This window comes from Alligator mississippiensis, chromosome 3 (assembly GCF_030867095.1).
Source record: "Alligator mississippiensis isolate rAllMis1 chromosome 3, rAllMis1, whole genome shotgun sequence".
Classification (NCBI taxonomy): Eukaryota; Metazoa; Chordata; order Crocodylia; family Alligatoridae; genus Alligator; species Alligator mississippiensis.
The window spans coordinates 1604153-1624621 of NC_081826.1; the positions used below are offsets into that span (position 1 = coordinate 1604153).

General features: G+C 53.0%; 1 protein-coding gene across 2 annotated transcripts in view; it reads right to left on the minus strand.

The window, feature by feature from the left end:
- Window positions 1-1394: 1394 nt before the first annotated feature.
- The window catches only part of ZFTRAF1 (zinc finger TRAF-type containing 1), a 37409-nt gene continuing 18334 nt past the window's right edge, over window positions 1395-20469 (minus strand). The window contains exons 2-4 of one of the 2 annotated variants that reach the window (XM_059723663.1): window positions 15032-15270; window positions 12145-12356; window positions 1395-8572 (exon numbers count right to left, since the gene is read on the minus strand). In XM_059723663.1, the coding sequence (XP_059579646.1) occupies window positions 8181-8572; window positions 12145-12356; window positions 15032-15270 (843 nt within the window). In that variant the 3' untranslated portion in view covers window positions 1395-8180. Of the gene's footprint in view, window positions 8573-9519; window positions 10013-11622; window positions 12357-15031; window positions 15271-20469 lie in introns of those variants that run through there. The other variant, XR_009460604.1, reaches the window with a different exon arrangement.

The window sequence follows — 20469 nt, forward strand, 5'->3', positions numbered from 1 at the left end:
TATTTTCCCCACCCTTCACTGCATCGTGAACTCTACCAAGTGGTGGTCACCTCTCCCAGGTCGCTGTGCACCCGTGGGTCCCCCACGAGATCATCCCCCGTTGCTGGGACCAGGGCTAGCAGGGCACTACCCTGGTGGGACGGGACACCGCCTGGGCTAGGTGGAGGTCCTGCACACGGTTTAAACCTATGTGAGTGGTTTGATTTGGCTGTCTGCCAAATTGGACACCCCTTTTTCTAGTCCCTATGCTCGGCTGGCTAAGGGAGGCTACTTTCTGTGCTTCGGGCTTATGGAAGCACCCCAAGTTCTCGCAGTGTGTCAAGCACCCTCAAGGTCTACCTGGCCTGTATCACAGGCGGCACAGGGCCCGGATGCAGACCAGACCCCTGGGTGGTGGCAGTGGTTACCCCAAGCTCTCAGCTGTGCTCCAGGAAGGGGGTCAGCCTGACGGGGGGCGCCCCCAGGGACGCACTTGGAGCTTCGTACGTGGACGGGTGCAGTGAGGTGGGTGGCTCAGCGCAGGAGTGCCCCAAGTTGTGTTCCCGTGAACCCTAATCCGAATTGAACTCCATGACGGCACCTGGGGAGGACTTACCAAGAGCTGTGATGGCTTCTCCAGCGTGGCTGATCTGTACGCAGAGACGGGAGGCTCTACCCAAGGCAGCTCTGACAGACCTCCACACACCCAAGTCCCGAAGCAGCTGTTCCCAAACCAGGGGTTGTAACCCCGAAGGGGGGTTGTGGCGCTTTTGAGTAGGGTCATGAGCCCCAGGAAGTTCAGGGCTGGCACGGGAGGTGGGGTTGTTTGCGTGGAGCGGATGCAACCCCAGACAGGAGGTCGAGCTGGTACTTCTCAGCCTTAGCAGGTCGTTCTGTCCCATGGGCATGACCTGGTGTTTGTCAGCTCTGGGCTGTCCCCCTTGCTGCGGGTCCCTCCCTCCGTCCTGTCCTCCTAGATTTGGGCTGGGAACATGCACTGTGATTGGAGACTCAGCCGCGGGGCAGTGGAGTAGAGTGGGGTGGCAGGGGCATGTCACCACATCTGAGTGCCCAGGTAGAGCTGGTCTCCAGACCATGGGGCTTCCTCTCTGACCTGCCCGCAGGGCCTGGAAAGCAGTGGGCAAACCCGTGTCCGTAGCCACGGACAGTTTAGCCACCGGGATCTGCCAGCAGACACTCAAACCCGCTGCGGTGCCGTTGACCCGTTGGAGAGCCCCTGCTGCCACCAGCCCCGCCTGCCCTCCTGGCATCAGCTCCCTACGGAGGTGTAGTGCCGCCCGGCTCTGATCTCTTCAGCAGGATGCCAGGGGACTGGGCCGAGCCCCCTGCGGTGGCCAGCTCCTGGAGAGGGGCGAGGCGGATGCTGTGGTCAAGCAGACACGGACACAGAGAGGTTGGCTCTTTTTTTTTGTTCGTTCGTTTTTACTACAGTTACATACAGAAACTATTCCAACAGAACGCAGACCACGAAAGTAACAGAAGAAACCGCTCCCGACAGCCTCCAAACCCGCCCTCGCTGTTCGCTTGCATTTCCAAAATAAAATGAACCTAAAATCTCAGTTCCCGTGAAGCAGGAGGCGGCGGCTTGCCGTGGGGGGTGAAGGCCAGGGCTATGTGGGCTTGGGTGGGCCATGCGCCCCTGCCTCGGCCTGCTGCACTCCCTGCCAGCCTGGGCCTGGGGACGCAGCAATGTCACTGGCTGGAAACAAGCTCCCCCAGACAAGCCCCAGGGCCGCCGGCCCTGCTCCATGGGCCAGTGATAGCGAAAGAACGAATGGAACAGGAACAAGAGACTCAGCCCCTTAACAGAGAGGACACACGACCCTGCAGACAAACCGTTAGTGTTTAAATTAGTTTAATTCTACATTCACTAGTTAAATAAATTACCCACAGTGAATACTGCAAGGAGGTTTGTGGTCTGCCAGTCACCAGCCCTGGCATGAAGAGACATGCTACAATCTTTATTTGTCTAGCACAGTACTAGACAGGTAAGGCTCAGCTACTGTGTATGAATTTTACAACGTCCAAGAGGAACGGGGCGACCTATGGAAAGGAGTGGAGGGGACAGGGAGAGGGGGTGGGCGGAGAGGGAGAAGCGATGCAAAAATGTCATTATTTACAATTTTTTGACCATCATCTGCCTGGCAGAGGCCAGGGGCTCCCAGACACGCGCCATGATTCAGAAAGGGCCATTTAAAACATCCAACCCAGCAGGGGCCATGGTCGCTGCCCCTGGGACCCTAAAACAACCAGACTCTTAGGAGCTGCCACGCTGGAGCTGGCAGTCTGGGTACTCACCCCTCGCCACACCGCACCTTCTCCAGCCAACGTCTCCAGCCTCCCTCCTCTGCGTGCTACCATGGCCAGGACTTTTGTACTGCTGAAGAAGGCTCCTGCCTCTTGGCTTCCAAAGACATGACAGGCCATGATCTTAGTGGGGCCAGCCGCCGAGAGTAACCGCCAGGGGAGGCTGTGCGTCCTGTCCTGACACGCTAGAGTTGTGTCCCAGGCCATGGCTGGCCACAGAGCGGCGTGGGGCAGAGGGGAAAATCAGCCTTTAACCCATGGCCTTCGCCCCACAGCAGGAGTGCCTTTCAGACGTGGGCAAAACAGGTCTGCACTGGCCAACCCCCTGCGCCGACCCAAGTGAGGGATCTGGCAGCAGGAAGGGAATGGGAAATTTCAGTGGTGACCAAACCTCTCTGCCCTCCTCAAGCCATGCCCTCCAGCCATTTCAGGGCGCTTGCGGTGCCCTAGACTTTTCCAGACAACTACCGCTGGGAACGACTAGTTCTCCGCAAGGCCTGGGAGGTGGAGGGGACTATGGCCAGCTTCTATGGGAGATCGTCTCCCCTTCCGCACAGCCGTGCTGGGAGTGATGGCAGGTATCAAAGGCACATAGCAAAGGGTATCTAAGGACTCGCACGCAGTGGAGACAGTGACACGCACCTTGGAGACGGTCCCAGTACTGCACGGCTCCCTGCCTCAGCTGGAGTTGCTGTGTGCAGCCACCGCTACAGTATGCCGGCAATGCCCGTCCACAAGCTGCCCCCGTCACGGAGATGAGAACACCTGTGTCCATTCTGTAGCCGGTTCAGGCAGAGGACTCAGGCCCTGTGCATCGTGGCGCTCAGCTGGGCAGCATGGACCCACTGGCAGGAAGAGTCTGCTGGTGCCTGGCAACTCCGTCCTACACCATTGGTGATGCTACCCACCAGCAGAGCTCAGCTGGGCACAGCTGCTGCCTGTCCTGGGCTCCAGCTGCCTGGGAGAAGAGCTACTGAACAGAGACACTTGCCTTCAGAAACCCTCCGGCACTCACGCGACACTCAGGGGAGGGAGGAACAGTCAGAGGGGAACAACAGAGATTAAGCCACGAGCAGGGTTATACCAGCCTGAAAAATCCCAGGAAGGAAACGAGAGAGAGGACATCGTAAAACCATTCTACCCTGAAAAGGTCCCAGGCTGCCCCAGTGCCTCGTGGGGCAGCCCGTTGTGCTATACAACGGTTGAGTCAGCAAGCAACCGGCGGAGAGGAGAAGCTGTCCATGAATGATACCTGCAGCAAGTGCACTGTCATCCAGAGGACACTGCCGAGCTGTAGCTGAGACAGCAGAGATGGAGCGGTATGGAGGAGCTCCCTCCTTTGTACGGGCATGTTGGGCTGGAGCAGTTCCAGCGTCCCGTTGCTCCCAATACAGCTTTGTCGCTGTCCATCCCCTGAGTATGCTCTGATGAACTGGCCTGAAGTTCTCAAGCAGGATCCCGAGGAGTCCCTACCACGGGACGACATCTCTCTGCCCTCCCATGACATGTTCCCAAGCCCCCCAGCAAAGAGGCCTCTCTTCTACCAAGACGTGCGTTGCTTTGGGGCTGGGAAGGGGGCTTCTCAGGTACAGGGAGTTCTTCTGAGGATACTCCATTTGCTTTGGGAAGCTTCTACCCGTTAGCTTCTGCCTTGGTTTGAGGAGGGAACGATGGTGACTTCAAGAGATCAAACGAATACGGAGCTTGTTTGTACGGAGGTTCTGCACCTACACCAGTCCACTCCAGGTGGCTCTGGTTCCAAGAAGGTGGATGCCCTCTGATCGATACAAAACAGAAAGCACCACTAAGCTGAACATTAACCAACACCCTGGTAAATATTCACCCTTCTGCCCTTGTGGCCGAGGAAAGGGGCATGGGTGGAAGAGAAATACCCCTGCCTGGTGCTCTGCTTTGTTTGACTAGTGGCTTTAACTAAATCTCATCCTCAGCATCATGGGGACGAATGGTCTCAACTCTTTCCAAAGAGATGTCCACGGCAGAACGGGGTGTTTTACAGCTGTGCTAGATGGAAACCTTCCTCGAGGCAGATGAGGTCTTTGCATTCGACTGTGAACCTCTTAAAACATGGCAAGACAAGGCAAGTCTGTACTTCACCAATGCCAGGGCTGGCGGTCTTGGATTCCCAAAATTCACATGCAAGATGCTTCTAGATCACTTTCGATCACCTATACTACAATGGCACTGCCTCCCCAAATACCCCACAGTAACAGCGTACTCTGCACGAGGGGCATGTGTCCATGTCATGTGGCAAGGCGAGCACTTTCACATGGACACGTGACCCATCCACGTTCCTCTTCCAGAGTGTCTGCAGAACACGGGACCCGCGCTGACCGCACAGCAGTGTCAGGGGTTTCCAGTACTCCTGGGGCCGTCTAGTCCAGTTCAAACCAGTGAATAAGTAGTAACAAGGTTCAAATGACAGAGGAAATGGTGGCCTGCACCAGCCTGCAGTACAGTCCTTGCTCCTCACAGCAAAATCCACTTTGCTCGCAGCGCGCTGTCTGGGCCAGCCCATAACTGCACAATGTGCGAAGCTTTTCTTTGCTTGCTAAACCTCTGTGTGCTTGACACCCAGAAACAACCTGCACTAACCACAGGCTAGGAACAAGGGAAGCCAACTGCAATGCCAGCTTGCTCATTGTCCTTTTCTCTCCCCTGGGAGTCAGGCAAGAGACGCCACTCCAGACTGCACTAAGCCAGGGGCTCAGATCTCAGCTCAATTGTTCCACAATGCTTCAATCCGAGTGCACCGTCTTTCCTGATCTGGCCTCAGACAGAGCCTGCAACTCACTGGATCTCAGAAGCCCACCACCAAGGAAGCCAGTGGCAGCACAGGGTACTCTATCCAGCAGCGATCTGGTTGGTGCCATCGGTACACACGACAGGGAACCCCAAGATGGCCTGTTTGGGAAAACATTACATTCATCTTCAAGAAAGCTCATTAGGACTGGACTAGGGGCTCTGTCCTGCTCCACATTCAACGCAGCCTTGGGGTAACTCTTGCACATTGGAAACCCTTGCCCAGGACAAGCGCCGGTCCTCCTGTGTGCCAGGCGAGTATGCAACCTCTGACCACAACGAAGAAGGACTCAGTGAAGGGGGAAATGGCTCTTTGGTATTTCATCAGCAGAAAGCTAAAGGAGCTTTTACTCCTCCATGATGGATGTGCCTGTGTCAGCTGACAGCTCGCTACTGCAGCTAGCCAGCACCAGGCATTGCTCGCTCACATCTAGGGCCATGGGAGTGGAGGAGGGGGAGGAGGAAGGAAGGGCCAAGCCTTATGGGAACTGGCTCTGCCACCAGCCCTCGGCCTGGGGAGGAACACCAGCAGCTCTCGCGGAGCATTTCACAAAGCTCCTTTCTCCGTCCTGGCTGAGCAGTCTGAACGAGTGGCTTGCACGTGGCAGCAAGACCTTCCCTTGGCACCATTACACTCTACGACTCTTTAGAAGACAGCACTAAGAAACCATTAAGACTACTGACTAGGCTTCATGCTCAAACCATTCTCCTATTCCAGGGGGCACAGCAGACAGGCTCGGCAAATTACCAACAAAAGGGCTCTGACTCCCACAGGCCTTTGCCTTTCGAAAGGCCCATGACAGAAAGTAAAAAAGCTTGGCTGAAAAACTGACATGATCCTGAATGAAAACCTGGAGCGGAGAAGGTGGCATGACAGCAAGTGAAACCAAGACGGCTTTGCTGAGGGCAGTGTCCGCAAGAGACGTGCCTCAGTTACGTCAGGGGTTGGCAGCCGAGAGCCTGCAGGCCGGATCCGGCTCACGGAGCCATCATAGTTTCATAGTTGGTCGGGTTGGAAGGGACCTGAGCAGATCATCAAGTCCGACCCCCTGCCGTGGCAGGAAAAAGCACTGGGGTAAAACAACCCCAGCAAAGTGTTCATCTAACCTCCTCTTAAAGACCCCCAGGGTAGGAGCCAGCACCACTTCTCTTGGAAGTTGGTTCCAGATCCTAGCCGCCCTGACTGTGAAGTAGCGCCTCCTGATGTCTAGCCTGCCTCCTGATGTCAGATCTGCCCCGGGCAGCAGAGAAGCGGGGAGAGGGGGGGAGGTCTAGAGCCAGCCCACTTGTGACCCCAGCTGGGTCACACCACCAGAGTACGCTGCCAGCCCCTGAGTTGCATCAAATCTCGTCCAGTTACCCCCTTAAAAAACAAAAACCCCTACCGCTCAGCGTGACTTCTTTGATGGGCACATCAATGAGGTGGCTGACCTTGGACATACGGTATGAATGAGTTTGTGATGCAGTTCTCACCCACCCCCCTGTAGCACCCCACATTTAAAACGTCTTAAAAACAGCATCAAATGACACATCCCTGTAGATCTCTTCACAATTTGGTGAGTGGCTGCACTATCCCTGTCCATAAACATGCGGCATATAGTCAATATATAAAAAATATTTATCACACTGTAAAATTGCATAATTGCTAGAAGAGCCTGGAACTCTTTTTTTTTTTTCTTTTCCTGTTTTGCAAGAAAATCAAGTTTTGGCAAAACCGGAAAGGGACAGAATTTCACCCTGCATTCCGAAAGGGCTGAGCGAATTTAGATTCGGTTTCTACGGAGCTCCTCTGGTCTCAGGTAAAATGTCAGCCTGCACTATATGTTGCACGCAGCTGCGGAAAGAAATGAAATGGCCTCTCGGTTATTTCTCCGTGAAGGGCAATACAAAATGAATCTGAGAGACGGCGCTCTGTCTGTATCATCCCATGATGTCACTTGTGGGGGAAGAGGACTACGAACCGTTCTGATTCACTGGCCACCAGAACAGTCCAATAAACCCACTTCTACGTTCCTAGACAGTCAAGGTATCTTTGCTTGGGAATTACCAGGAAAGCCGGCTCAGTCCAGGAGGTCTGTGTCACAACTCCAGAGGAGATCGTGCAATGTCCAGTGTAGGCCTTTTGTCATCCTCACCGTGCCTCTCCGACTCTTCCACGACAAACCATTGCAACGGTTAACGGCTGGACCCCGTGGCCAGGGGAAGGAATACTGGAATGAAGGGTTAGTTTGTACAAACTATATACAATGGGGGGTTGGGTTCTTTGGAACTTTTTCAAACGTAATGCACTACAGTAACATTGCCTCTCCCTGCCTCCACCCCTTCCCACTGGAGGGTGGAACTTCAACCGCATGGGCAGAAGCTCCCCAAACCACTGGCTGGCACCTTCTGAAAGGAAAGAAAAATAGGACTGACTGAAAAATCCCCAGGTTTTTATTCTAACTAGTAAAACAGAGAGAGACCCCACGCTGCACATCCGGTAAGAAACTCCGTGCTCCCCAGCCCTGTCTTCCAGAGAGCTGCCCCAGCACTCCCCGCCCCATAACCGAAATGGGACGCTAACAGTTATCGGGGTTCGTTCACACCAAGGGGCTGCTGGAAGGAGGAGGAGATACAGGTAAAACCACGCCCTCCACAACCCCAACGCTGCAACACCATGGCCACACACTTAACCACAACACCATCCCTCTGCTCCTCCGTGGCACAGCAGAACGGGTCGGAGCCACGGCTCCCCGACTTGCGTTCCAGAGCGCTCTTCACTCAGCCGCAACCAGGGGGCACCCGGCTGCCAGTCCCCCCCATGCCAGCCCTCCAGGAGGGGTCTGGCTCCGTTCCTGGCTGTCCCTAGTGCAGATGGGGAAAGGGGAAGGAGGAGGGAGGCGGTGACTGCTTACGCTGTTGCATACACATGCAGACGCTTTGCTTTCGTTTCCTTTTTGTTTTTTTTCAAATGATCGAATTAGTGTGAGATCACAACTGGCACAGGCAGCCATACGAGGTAACTGTGGTTCAGTGGCGCTTTCTTGGTAACTTCCAGCATAACTAAGCCTTGCCTATTTCTGTATCTGGAATATAAAAAGCCGCAAGTTGATGTTCTTGGCCGCCAGCAGTTTGTTACATTCCACGGAGTCTATGATGGGGAGCGGCACGTAATCCGTCTCATTGTTCTCATTGGTAAAGACAAAGTGATAGATCACAGGGTTGATTTTCACATCGTCGTAGGGTCCCTTGAGGAGCAGGAAGGAGCACTCCATAGGGGAGTTGATCTTGCTTTTCAGAATGAGCTGGAAGGAGAGAGTGCGCTTGCAGGACAGGTTGGGGTTGCGCTCAGAGTCATTGACGCGGGCCTTGAGCACCCAGGTCTGGTTCAGCACGGTGAACCTGGGCGTCTCGTAGTAGAGGCGCGTGATGAAGTCGTCTGTTCTGTAGGGACGGAACTGAACTTCTGCAACAGAACAAAAGAGGGCGGGGGAGAAAACACAGACAATTAACCAGAGCCGCTGGCAGCCTGACCATCATGCTCGAATTACCTGTCGCTACAGTGCAGGACCCTTCTTGACATGACGGAAGGAGACAACTGGGAGTGGATGGGCCACTGAAAGCCAATTAGTGTCAGGAGAAACATGACTTCTGGGGGTGGAACTCAATGCACTTGAATACTCCAATGAAAACGTTAATACAGGAAGCACTTTCAAGATGCATAAGACTGAGGGAAGGGGAATGGAGGGGGTTGGGAATAGAAATACACACAGCATGAGTCAAATCAACTGCATACACAACCTTCTCAATGAGAGGAATTGGACCAACGGGGCATCCAGCCTCGAGGCCCATTTCCCCAAGCCCAGATGCTGACAAGGTAGTCTGAAGAAACCCCCTGAATGCACAGCTTCAGAACCCCCTGCCCGCCCGCCAGGAAGCCCCCTCCTCATCTCCGGTGCGCGAGGTGCATCTCTCATCGAAATCTGCGTGTGAAGGGGGAAGTCGATGTTCTTGCTAACGATCCATCTCATCTCTTTTCTCAGGCTTCCTACATTCCTGGCCACAGTCCTATCTTGTGGGTGCTGAGTTTCACAAGTTGCTTAGTGGTGTCACAGAGCACATCCTTGCATCTGAATTAGCAGCTACATATCAAACTCATGTCAGCTTCTGGAGTTGGGGTGCAGCACACAGCATACGGCTGTACCAAACTAGGCGGTGGTGGAAGCAGACCTGATAAAACGTGCCATCAAGAATGGCGAGACGGAGGTGACCTCCAAATCCCTCCTGATCTGTCAGACAATGCTCAGCATGAAGAGCCCCCGAGAGTGCAGTGAATTCAGCTTTTGGAGGGGCGGTGGGTGGTCCCACCCTGAGACAGGAGTGCTTAGAAACAAGTCGAACACACAGACAGGATGCAGTTCAGATAACAACGCACGTTTTATTGGGATTATGCATACAGATCTGTCAACAAGGTCGTAAGGCACAAGTATGCATCGCCACAGCGCAACACCGAAGAATAGGGCACGTGAAATACAGACCTCGAGGTTCGGTAAGGTACAGAGAATCCCGGGTTTCGATACATAAAGACGTACGATAAATACATTGGGTAGAGAAGTTCCAAGTACGATTTTGCCAGTGCACTGTGCAAATGTAAAAGCCAACCACACCTTCCCCGGTACAGTCCGCCATCAGTCCATTTACCCCTTTCCCACCAGGGTCCATCATGCAACAGAGTTTTTCCAAATCTAGCACCTTTGAACAAGCACATTGTTGCAAGTCTTTGCTGTACAAACCATGGACTCTCACAGCATCGCTACAGGTGCAATGAACCTTTAGGTGCATTTCAGACATAGTTACAGTCTTCACTGATTCCCGAAGAGAGTTAGAAGAGCACGGCAGGCAATACCTGGACAAAGGAGGTGATCAGTTATTCAAGCTACACAACATTTGTAACCCAGTGCTTTGAGGTACACCATCATTTTACTACCGGTTCCTACAGATAAGCTCCAGAGTCCAACCATACCTCCAGGCATCAAGAAGTTTTATTGCTAACACCCGTCTCCTCCGAAGGAGAACGTTCTACTGAGGGCAAAGGGCTTCTAAGGGCAGCTCCGGTCCCCCGGACACTGCTGCACTGTGTTTGGCAACACAAAATGGGGGTCAACTACAATGTCTGCTCTGCCCCATTCTCAAAAGTGCTCACCCTGAGCTAACTTATCCCGCAAGGGCTCAGCCCCCGTACCGCCGCCACGGCCCAGCTGAGGCCGTCTTGGTCACTAGGCAGCAACCGTGTTCTGCACCCGTGCGTGAGTTCAAAGCGTGGGCGCTACCATGGTGCGAAACGGAACTTCTCTTCTCGGAGCCAACTGCTCAGCCACGTCCGTTGGCACCGACCCACGCCGTGCTGGGGAATCAGAAACTGAAGGATGGGAATCGACTACCAAGACTGTCTGGTTTTCATGACCTGGGCTCCTAGCACGCTTCACGTGACACACGCTGGCCTAGGGAACGTTCCCAAAGGACTCCGCTTCAGCGCTACAAAGCAAAGAAATGGATGCAACGGATGGGCTAGAACAACAGCGGGACACCACCTGTCTACCTCCATGGTGATAGGCAAATGGACCTGGAACAGCCTTTCATCTCAAATGTTTCTGCTTGCAGCTTCCCTCTGCCGCAGCAGAACCTCCCCTGCCCCTCGGGGCTGAGGAAGGCAGGCCAAGCCTGGGAATCTTCTCTCCAGATCAGGGAAGTATTTTGGATGAGGGAAATGTGGTTTCCCCACCCCTGCACTTCTTTCTCCCTCCACACCCTCCTGACAGAGTCTCGTCCATGTAAACGACCTCCCAGGACTTACACCAAAAACAAGCCTTGAACAGCAGTTGTAGGATGGCCAGATTTTGACATTGATGTACCAAGAAAGTAGCGAGCTTACCTGGGTTAGCCATTCAACTCTGTGTCTTACTGCACCGCTGACCCACTGATTCCCTGGTCATCCCCTTTTCTCACCACCCCACCCATCCCTCAAAGCTACTGTGATTTTAGGCAGGCACTTGAGAGCTTTCCACTAGGTTTTTCCCAGCCCCAGGAAAAAGCTGGACCTGGAGGTGCTCGAGTAGGAGAAACAACAAATGTTACGATGCCACGAACTGCTCTCCAGACACAGAGGGCAGAACAAAGAGCATGGAGATGCCTAGTGAGAGATAACACCAGCCTGGCCAACGGCTCCACTGCACAGGAGGAGTCCAAGCAGAATGTGAGGAGCCGTCATTACCGCTCGCTGGGCATGGGAAGCCTAGCGCGTGGGTCACTTTGGCTGTTGCATGTCAAGTTATTACTACCCCGGGTTCCCGGGACAAGGATGCGGCAGATGAGAGACCAGGGCTCTGTCAGCAGGACGCTGTCCCATGTCCCTTTCACTCGCGGCAAAACACACAACCGTCACAGGCAACACTGCTTTGAGATGCTTATCATTCTGGGCTGGTCCGGCAATCGGTGGATGCAACTACGGCACCTTACCTGCAGCTAGGGAGGAGGTCTTCCTCCGCGCTCGGCACCCAGACCGCTCACTGGATGAGCCATCGGGGAAGCAGCTCCAGGAGAACTGAGGTCAGCTCCTGCCCAGAGCCCACGCACAGAACCTTTGAACCAGGTCCAGTCTTCACCAGTCCAAGAACCAGGGATCTTGCATTCGCCTCCTGAATCAAAATCCCGCCTGATGCCGGGACAGTGAAATTTGCTGCTTTCGAGCCAAGGCTCAACATGCTACGCACCCCTCCATCTCCGCCCAGCACCGCGAAGAGAGCAGGGACACGAGATGCGCCCCGCTGTCAAGCAGAGAGGGATGTTCCTTGGGCCACTACTGGGACAGAAGCACTGCTGTTACTGTCGGCTCAGCACAGCCCAGCTCTTCTGATCTACAGAAACAGCCACTGCACGTTACATAAGAAAAACAGGTGTCATCAGTATGTATGTGACATGAGGGCCAAAAGGAACACACTGAAAACATTGTGTGTCTGAGCCCCCTGCCTGTGTGATTACCTGTATAGCCAATCTTCTCAAAGCTCAGCAGGCTGAAGATGCTGTTATACAGCTGCATTTCTTTTTTATGCGTTTGGTCCATTTCATCCAGAATCTCCATCAGTTCGTTCCCGGTCTTTGTTGGGTGCGTACACTCGGCTTCGTGCACAGTCAGCTCATGGTATGGCCCCTGCCATGGGCACCCGATCCGTTTGTACTTGCACTGAGTCACCCTGTGAGGAAGAGGAGGACACAAAGGGGGGGTCAATGACTGAGATCAGGAAGGGTGTGGGCCAAGGGAACAGGGTCCCAACAGGGTCCCAGAACACTACAACTAGGGGCACCCACTGAAACTAGTAGGAGTTAGATTTAAAACTAATGAGAAAGTATTTTTTATGCAAGGCATAGTTAACTTGTGGGATTCACTGATGCAGGAGGTGGTGGAGGCAGAACCAGGCTCAACAAGGGTCTGGATAAATTCACGGATGATGGATCTATTCCTAGGTGCTGAACAGAACAGAACAGAACAGAACAGAACAGAACAGAACAGAACAGAACAGAACAGGTGAAGATGTTTCCTCTAAACCAATAATGGTGGAAGCCAGGGAGGGTACTAATAGGGGACAGATCAATCTCTAGATCTAGCCAGTTCAATGCTCTCCCTCTACCATCCACTCGTACAACTGTCGGCGACAGGATATTGGGCCAGATGGCTCACTGGTCTGACTCAGTATGGCCCTGCTGATGTTCTTAACCTGAGTCCCTGCCTGGCTTGTGTGCGGGTGCTGCGCCCAGGACGGGATGCACAAGTAGCAAATGAGGCTTTGGGAATGAGAATATTTAGGGCATGATCAGCTGAGGACCCTATGAAACAAATTAAACCAGCCAGAAAGAACAGCAAGTACAACCCAGGCTACCAAAACCCTCGCTGAACCTTGGGAATGCTGACAGCCAGGGCTGCTATCCCTGCTGAACAGCTTTGTGCTTTTGCAATCTCCCTGGTTTGGCTGTAGTTATTCAAGCAGAAGGCAGGGAAGATTTGTGCGTTATAGACTAATTAAAGTAGATACGTATTTATAGAACAAGCTTTTGTGGGCTAAAGCTCACTTCTTCTTATGTCTTTCAAAACAGGGACTAAAGCTAAACTGATGTTCACAGTGACTGGCTTAACAAACCCCGTTTGCTCGGGAGTTACTCAAGCACGAAGGAACCCTGGGGCTTCTTCAGCACCTGTTGTTTTATGAGATCCCAGAGAAGTTCATGGAGGGTTTGCAGGGATCTCTTCATCCCCTGCAGAGCTATGCAGACATGAGGACAGAGCAAAGCAGCAAGTCTCCTCTACCAGCAACATGACCGAGGTGATCTGGGCTGTCAGGACTATCTGTAATCAGGACCTTAAGATGGAAGAGTGCTGACAACAGCCAAGCCTGCATACGGAGTCATGGAGCCCAGCCTCTCCCATAGATAGCCATGGCTTTCTGGACAAGGGCTAAGGCTCAAGCGGCACAAGTTAGTATGACCACAGTGCTCACCAGGCTGCTGCTTACATCCAGCAACACTGTGCTACGAATTCTTCTGCACCAAAACAGCTGTTGAGGCCCAGCCAGTTTGCTTTGAGCTATTTTAGGCTGCTTACAAGATGCACCCTGCTGGCTTCCGGCTGCTCAGAGATGCACAGTGAGGGGAGATGCAGGCTGTAAGAACCTAACAAGCCTCCTCTGAGGCCATCACATGAGTATCTACAGCCCAGCGGAAGTCTCTCTTAGAGCCCTATGGAGAGGAGCACAGCATACTGCAGCCAAGCCCCGGAGCACACTGAAATGTCTGTATTTCACCTCTTTTACATACCGTGACCTGCAGCCCCAGTCCCTTGTGAATAACCAGCATTAAAGCTGGAGTGCTTGATTCTCGGCAGTCCCATCTGTGCCATCCCCACATCATGGACCTACTCCAACTTGGTGCCTTGTCCAATGCCTCAAGAACAGACCTACAGAGTCTGGAAAGCCACTCCATGGCCTCAAACCCCTCACTCGCCCTCAAACCCCTCAATTTTCCTTGAGATGAATCTCCTGTAATTGCCTGCCTGTCCATGCTTCTAATCTTCTTTGGTCTCAATTTTTCACCCTCCCTAGGTTTCTGCAACACCTAACAACTGAAGATAATCTGTATAGAGTGCACGTATGCTGCTGCATCAGTCAGGGTGGAACGGACACCATGCTTTGTGGCATGTGAAAATGGGTGTCAGCATTCAAGCTTCCCTTGGTCAGCTCCTCAGCACGGGTCTGTTTGGAAAATCACAAGCTACAAGAGAATAAGACCCAATGTTGCTCACAGGGGTCCTTTCTGCCTTGACACTGGTCACTCAAAGGTGTGGATTCCCCCAACCTGCAGCTTACAGGCAACATTTTTCCTGCAAGGTCACTTGACGCTGGACCTACCCCTGCGCATACCTTCATGCTATAGTTGCCCATGGGCCAGTGATGGTTGGGGGTCGCTGCCCGAGGGGTTCCGCAGCTCCCCACAAAGCCTGCTGGGACCCAGGCTGACTGTTTAGCAGGAGAGCCAATTTCATCACTCCTCTGCACTACCGTATGTCTGGAAGGTCTGGACATAAATACAAGTCAGCTCCTGAGGCCTGGAGCACAGCCAGGTCCACAGATAGATAAATCCAGCTGCCCACATTCCCAGCACCTGCTGCCAGCCACGCTAACGCACGCCAGAAGCTCACTTTGGATGCTCCCATTATGCACTCACATTTCGAAGGAGACTACAAGTCGCTGTGCTCTAACTAGCCTATTTTAGAGCATGCATTCCTCTCCCCAGGACTTGTCCTGGCCCCCAAGTGACAGGCACTGATCCCCAGCCCACTAACAGACGGCAGGAGGAGTGGCATGGTGGTTCTGCTCACCTGTCCTGGCACTCCTCCTTCTGGTGTCTCTCCAGCAAGGAGCGGGGGAACTGCCGCATGCAGAAGCCACACTCTGAGGGCAGCTCGCTCACTGCCTTCTCCACAGCCAGGTTTCGGCAACACAGGCTCTTGCTGATCTCACAGCGGCAGTTGGGACAGGTGGCCTGCTCCTCCTTCAGCCGGGCATCCGCCAGCAGGTGGATGAAGCAGCCGGCACACATGAGGTGCCCGTTGGTGCACTACGGAGGAAAGGAGAGGAGCATGAGGCCTCCCGTGTTATGCTGGAACAGACACAGCAGAGGGTCACCCACTCCTTCACACAGCTCGCATCCCAGGCTCACTTGTAATCAGGGGGGAGCACGGTCCTGCTTCAAAAGCAGGTGGGGTCAGCTGGGCCCATTCACACCCTTTCTGCAGGCACTGAGCCCAGCCCATACAGTTGGGGCTGCAGGACCCTGTGGAAGGATGGTTTTACACTGCAATGTACCACAGGTGTTGGATGGATCAGACGCACTGAACCACTTAGTTTATACTGCAGCACTTAGTCTTTAAATCCAGCACAGAGGCCTGGTTTGTTTCACTGTCATCTTGAGTGAGACCTGGAAACAGCAAGTCCTTACAATTGCGACCATCTTTAGCAGTAACTGCTGGGAGACCAGACTGCAAACCTGTCAAAGCCATGCTCTTCCCTCTTTATGAGACCTGCCCTGGGCTCTGCCCCTGGAAAAGGCCAGGAAGACTGACTAAGAAGACTTCCACCTCCAACTCATCTGCACCAGCTGACCTACAGGGCAAAACCACCGGGGCAGAAATGTGAGTGAATACCATGCTAAAGTACTCACGTGTAAGCCAGGGAGCTGTTGGCTTGCTTCTCCCTAGGTGTTTTAAGAGCCAGGGACATAATTAGCCATGTTAGTCGGAAGTCAATAACAGGCAGGGTAGATTTAAAACTTATAGACTAACCAAAAGAGGTACAGAAATACACACATCCATATTTCCATACATATCTATCTAGCTACACTCTCTGTGGTGGCGGATGACAGAACAAGTTGCAGCACGGGAAGCTGAGGTTAGATATTAGGAAAACTTTCTCACTAGGAGGGTGGTGAAGCACTGGAACAGGCTCCCCAGAGAGGCTGTGGACTCTCCATCCTTGGAGGTGTTTAAGACCTGGCTGGACAAAGCTTTGGTTGGGATGATGTAGTTGGGGCTGGTCCTACTTGGAGCAGGGGGTTGGACTAGATGTGACCTCCTGAGGTCCCTTCACACTCTCACTTTCTATGATTCTATGATGCTACCTACCTACCTATCTATTTTGGCTTGTCTGTAAGGTTTAAATTACCCTGCCTTCCACTTAAGAGCAAGGGTCAGACCTTCTGGGATGTAGCACCTCAGCCACAGGGATTCCTGCCCCACACTCATGGTCAGCCATGGGACTGACAGAAAGGACCACTGCTCTAGCTTGGTTTTAATATGGATGGATTTAGACAAATTGATGAGGCAGCCACAAGTCTGGTGATAGTCCCAAGCAGTGGCCTGCAAATGAACAAGCATCTTGGATCACAGTACCTAGGAATTTCATGGCCTTGTGGCACCATGCTCTTCTCTGCCCAACAAAAGAAAATGAATCGTCTTCCGCCCAACACCCGGCATTAACTAAAGAAGGAAGGGAGGGAGGAATGCCCTCCTCCACCACTGGGGAGGATGAAAACACACCATTTTCATAGTTTCATAGTTTCTAGAGTTGGAAGGGACCTGAACAGATTATCAAGTCTGACCCCCTGCCTTGGGGAGAACGAGTGCTGGGATCATAACACCCCAGCCAGATATCTATCCAACCTCCTCCTGAAGTCCGCCAAGGTAGGGGAGAGCACCACCTCCCTCAGGAGCCCATTCCAGAGCCTGGCAGCCCTAACCATAAAGTAATGCCTCCTGATATCAAGCCTGAACCTGCTCTCAATCAATCTGTGGCTGTTATTCCTTGTTATCCCAGGTGGTGCCCAGAGGAACAGAGCCTCACCTATTTTCTGCTGGTCCCCCCTGGTGAGTTTATAGACAGCCACCAGACCCCCTCTCTTGTGGAGGCTGAATAGATTCCAGCCCTTTAGTCTATCTTCGTAGGGCCTGGCCTGCTGCCCCTTGACCATGTGAGTGGCCCTCCTCTGGACCCTCTCAATGTTAGCCACATCCCTCTTGAAGTGCGTCGCCCAGAACTGGACGCAGCACTCCAACCGCGACCTGACCAGCGCCGCATGGAGGGGAAGGATCACTTCCCTGGACCTGCTTGTGATGCATCTGTAGATGCAAGACAAGGTGCGGTTAGCCTTACTGAGGTGCGGTTAGCCTTATTTTACTTTTCCTCTCCTCTAATTCAGACTTGCAATTCAGGCAGGGGCTGGCCCTGATGATCACACTGCCGGCATGCTTCGCTAGCAAGACTTCAGGAAGCTCATAAGCACATAGGAGGAGCTCTTGAAGATCTGTCTGCCAGAACCTATGTGCTATGAATGAACCTGCAGTTCTGGGCACTGTCAAAGCCAGATCTCAGCTCGTGTTTCTTTGGACTTGCCCTCGGGCATACTGCACCCCTGACTGCCCAAGCCCTGACTGAGTACAACCACTTCAGTGCCAGGTCCCTGAACACTGGAACTGGGGCTGAACGCAATTAAACTGCTAATGTAGGCAGGACAAAGCTGCTTTAACCCCCTTGACCTGTAAATAAAATGCTATGGGCTCCTATCCCAGCAGCCAAGGAGAAATCCCTTAGCTGTCAGCAGGGGGCCAGGGATGGGCAGCAGCTCCACAAGCCAGTATCCCACACACCACAAAGCATTTCCTCCTGCAATTAGTCCCCCAGGGCAATCAGCCTGAGTCAAAGCAAGTAGATTCAACACCAGAGGTTCTCAACTGCTTTAGACTCCCGGCATCCTTCAGCAAATGCCAGCTCCCAGGTTTCACTTGTTTTTGACTACTGAGGATTTAATAGCAACCTTCAACTCCATGCAGGGTAGAGCCAAAAAGGATGGACCTGGACTGTTTTCAGTGGTGGCAGATGACAGAACAAGGAGCAATGGGCTCAAGTTACAGCAAGGGAAGTTGAGGTTGGATATTAGGAAAAACTCTCTCACTAGGAGGGTGATGAAGCACTGGGCCAGGCTCCCCAGAGAGGTGGTGCAGTCTCCATCCTTGGAGGTTTTGAAGACCTGGGTAGACAAAGCCTTGGCTGGGATGATGTAGTTGGGGCTGGTCCTGCTTGGAGCAGGGGGTCGGACTAGATGTGACCTCCTGTGGTCCCATCCAGCCCTCATTGTCTGTGATTTTACAACTGCACCCCTTACAGCGCTAGCACTACATGGCACCCCGTTGCACCCTTGGAAGGCTCTCAAGACACCCCAGCGTGCTACAGCACCTGGGTTGACAATCACCGCTCTACACAGTTGAATCAGTCTATCTGGAGCGACGCGATATCCATCACGGTGCCATAAATCGCCCAATGGGACAAGTCAAGCGTGACCGAACAACGAAAAGGCAGGTATGGACAGAGCATAGGATGTGTGCCAGAGGCTGCAGCCGATGCAGCTCAGCCTGCCGGCACTTGTTAAGTCCTGTGTTGCCTGCTCGGTACTAGAATTTCAGTATATGATCACTAACACATTCAAAGATGCCTTTTACAGTGAAGTAAATCAGAGAGTCATAGAGCCACCAGGCTGGCAAGGCTCTCAGGTCACAGCTAGTCCAGGCTCCTGCTCCGGGCAGGATCAGCCCTAAGAAGTGCTTGCCTCGACTGTTCAAACTGCACAAGCAACCCTCCTCCACAGCCACCAGGCCCAAAAGCACCAAGAACACCCTCTGACCTGCTCCAGGTAAAGCAGGAGACAAGGACACTGGTAATGTCCTGCTGCTGCAAGACAGGAAGGAGTTTGTGAAGTCCATATGTCCTAAGGAAGCCGGTGTCTGAAAACCACTCATTCAGGCTTTGAAGAGGGCAATATCCTACTCTTCAGAAGTCTCTAAATCCTAGAACAGGGTACCGTCCTACAAGCCACAAATCCAGTCAGTCACCTCGCCTTACCCGCAGTCAATCTGTAGATCAAGCTGGTGCTGTTCTTTGCAAGAGAAAGCTACCGTGCCAAATGGGCATGTGAGATTCCAAACAAGATCAGCCTGCCCTGAGCAAAGTCCATGTAATTTAGACCGTTCTAGGACAACAAGCTTCACCCGTGCACCCTCCGTCAGAGGCCTGCCTTCCAGTGTTGAGGCTCTGCCTGGGTGTCGGAAAGGAGCAGAGAAATACTGGCAGGTACTGACAAAGGCAGGCTTTTCCTAAGAGACAAGCCATGGGCACACCAGCAGGCAGAGTGGCCTCAGGTTAATCTCTAGCCCTGAAAGCCCAACAGCAAGGAGAGGTCAACATCCTTGCAATAAGGAGGCTCCTGGACTTCTGAGCCAGCCACAGATGCCAAGCTGCTTCTATCCAGCCTTGGCCTTTTATTTGCAAATTCCTTTGGGCTCTTTGCTTCCTCTCTATCTTATCAGGAATTTCTCTAGCAGCTGCTGAGAATGCTCCTCTTTGTCTTTTGTCCTCGGAGCATACAAAGGCTTGTCTGGTGTGTTCATTCAGGCACCAACCTGTGCTTGCTGTGCTACTGTCTAGGGACCCTGGGTAGCAGGACTGAAGCCAGGGTGTTTCTCTCCCATCTTTCCACCAGCCCCAGCAGGCTAATTCAGGAGAGGGAATGAAGTGTACTACACATCTTGGCTCTTCCCGAATCCATGCTGTTCATTAACAGACATCAGAGAGAAGTGGCCCTCCTGGGGGATCCCATCTGATGCTAGGGAGCAGTCCATCTAGAGGGCCATTAGATGCCCCCAGCCATCAGCAAAACTGCTTTCCCTGAACAGTGGGCAGCTCAGAACACAGCCAGGCACACAACCCGTACACAAGCTCGCCTTTGAGGCCTATCACATGGAGGCTCCATCTCACTGGCCTTTTATTCTCCCTCCCTGCTGCGCATCCAGTTTTGCTTTGCTATTTCAGCCTTTTAACCCTATTCTCTGCATGACTGTTCCTTACGGTTTCTGGCCTCTGCCTCTTCACATGCAATTTCACGCTTCCTGGCTTAGATCACGCGCAACAAAAGCTCTGTAATTGTTTGCATAAAGCTTACATGTTGAAAGTGCCTGCCGGACCCAGGTTTCTTTGTGACACAACGACGTTAACGGGGCAAATACGGAACACGATTCAGAACTGGCGAAGCCGGAGGAAGAAATCAAATCCTCTCACTTGTGTTTCTCTTGGAACATGGAGAAAGGAATAATATTACTGCACCTCCCCGGGGGTCAATTCCCCCCCTTCCTGAGCTGTTTTTTGGAGAAGTATTATTGGCGCAAGGGAAAGCTCCTCACATTGGCTGCACCACGTTCAGTCGACCTCCAGC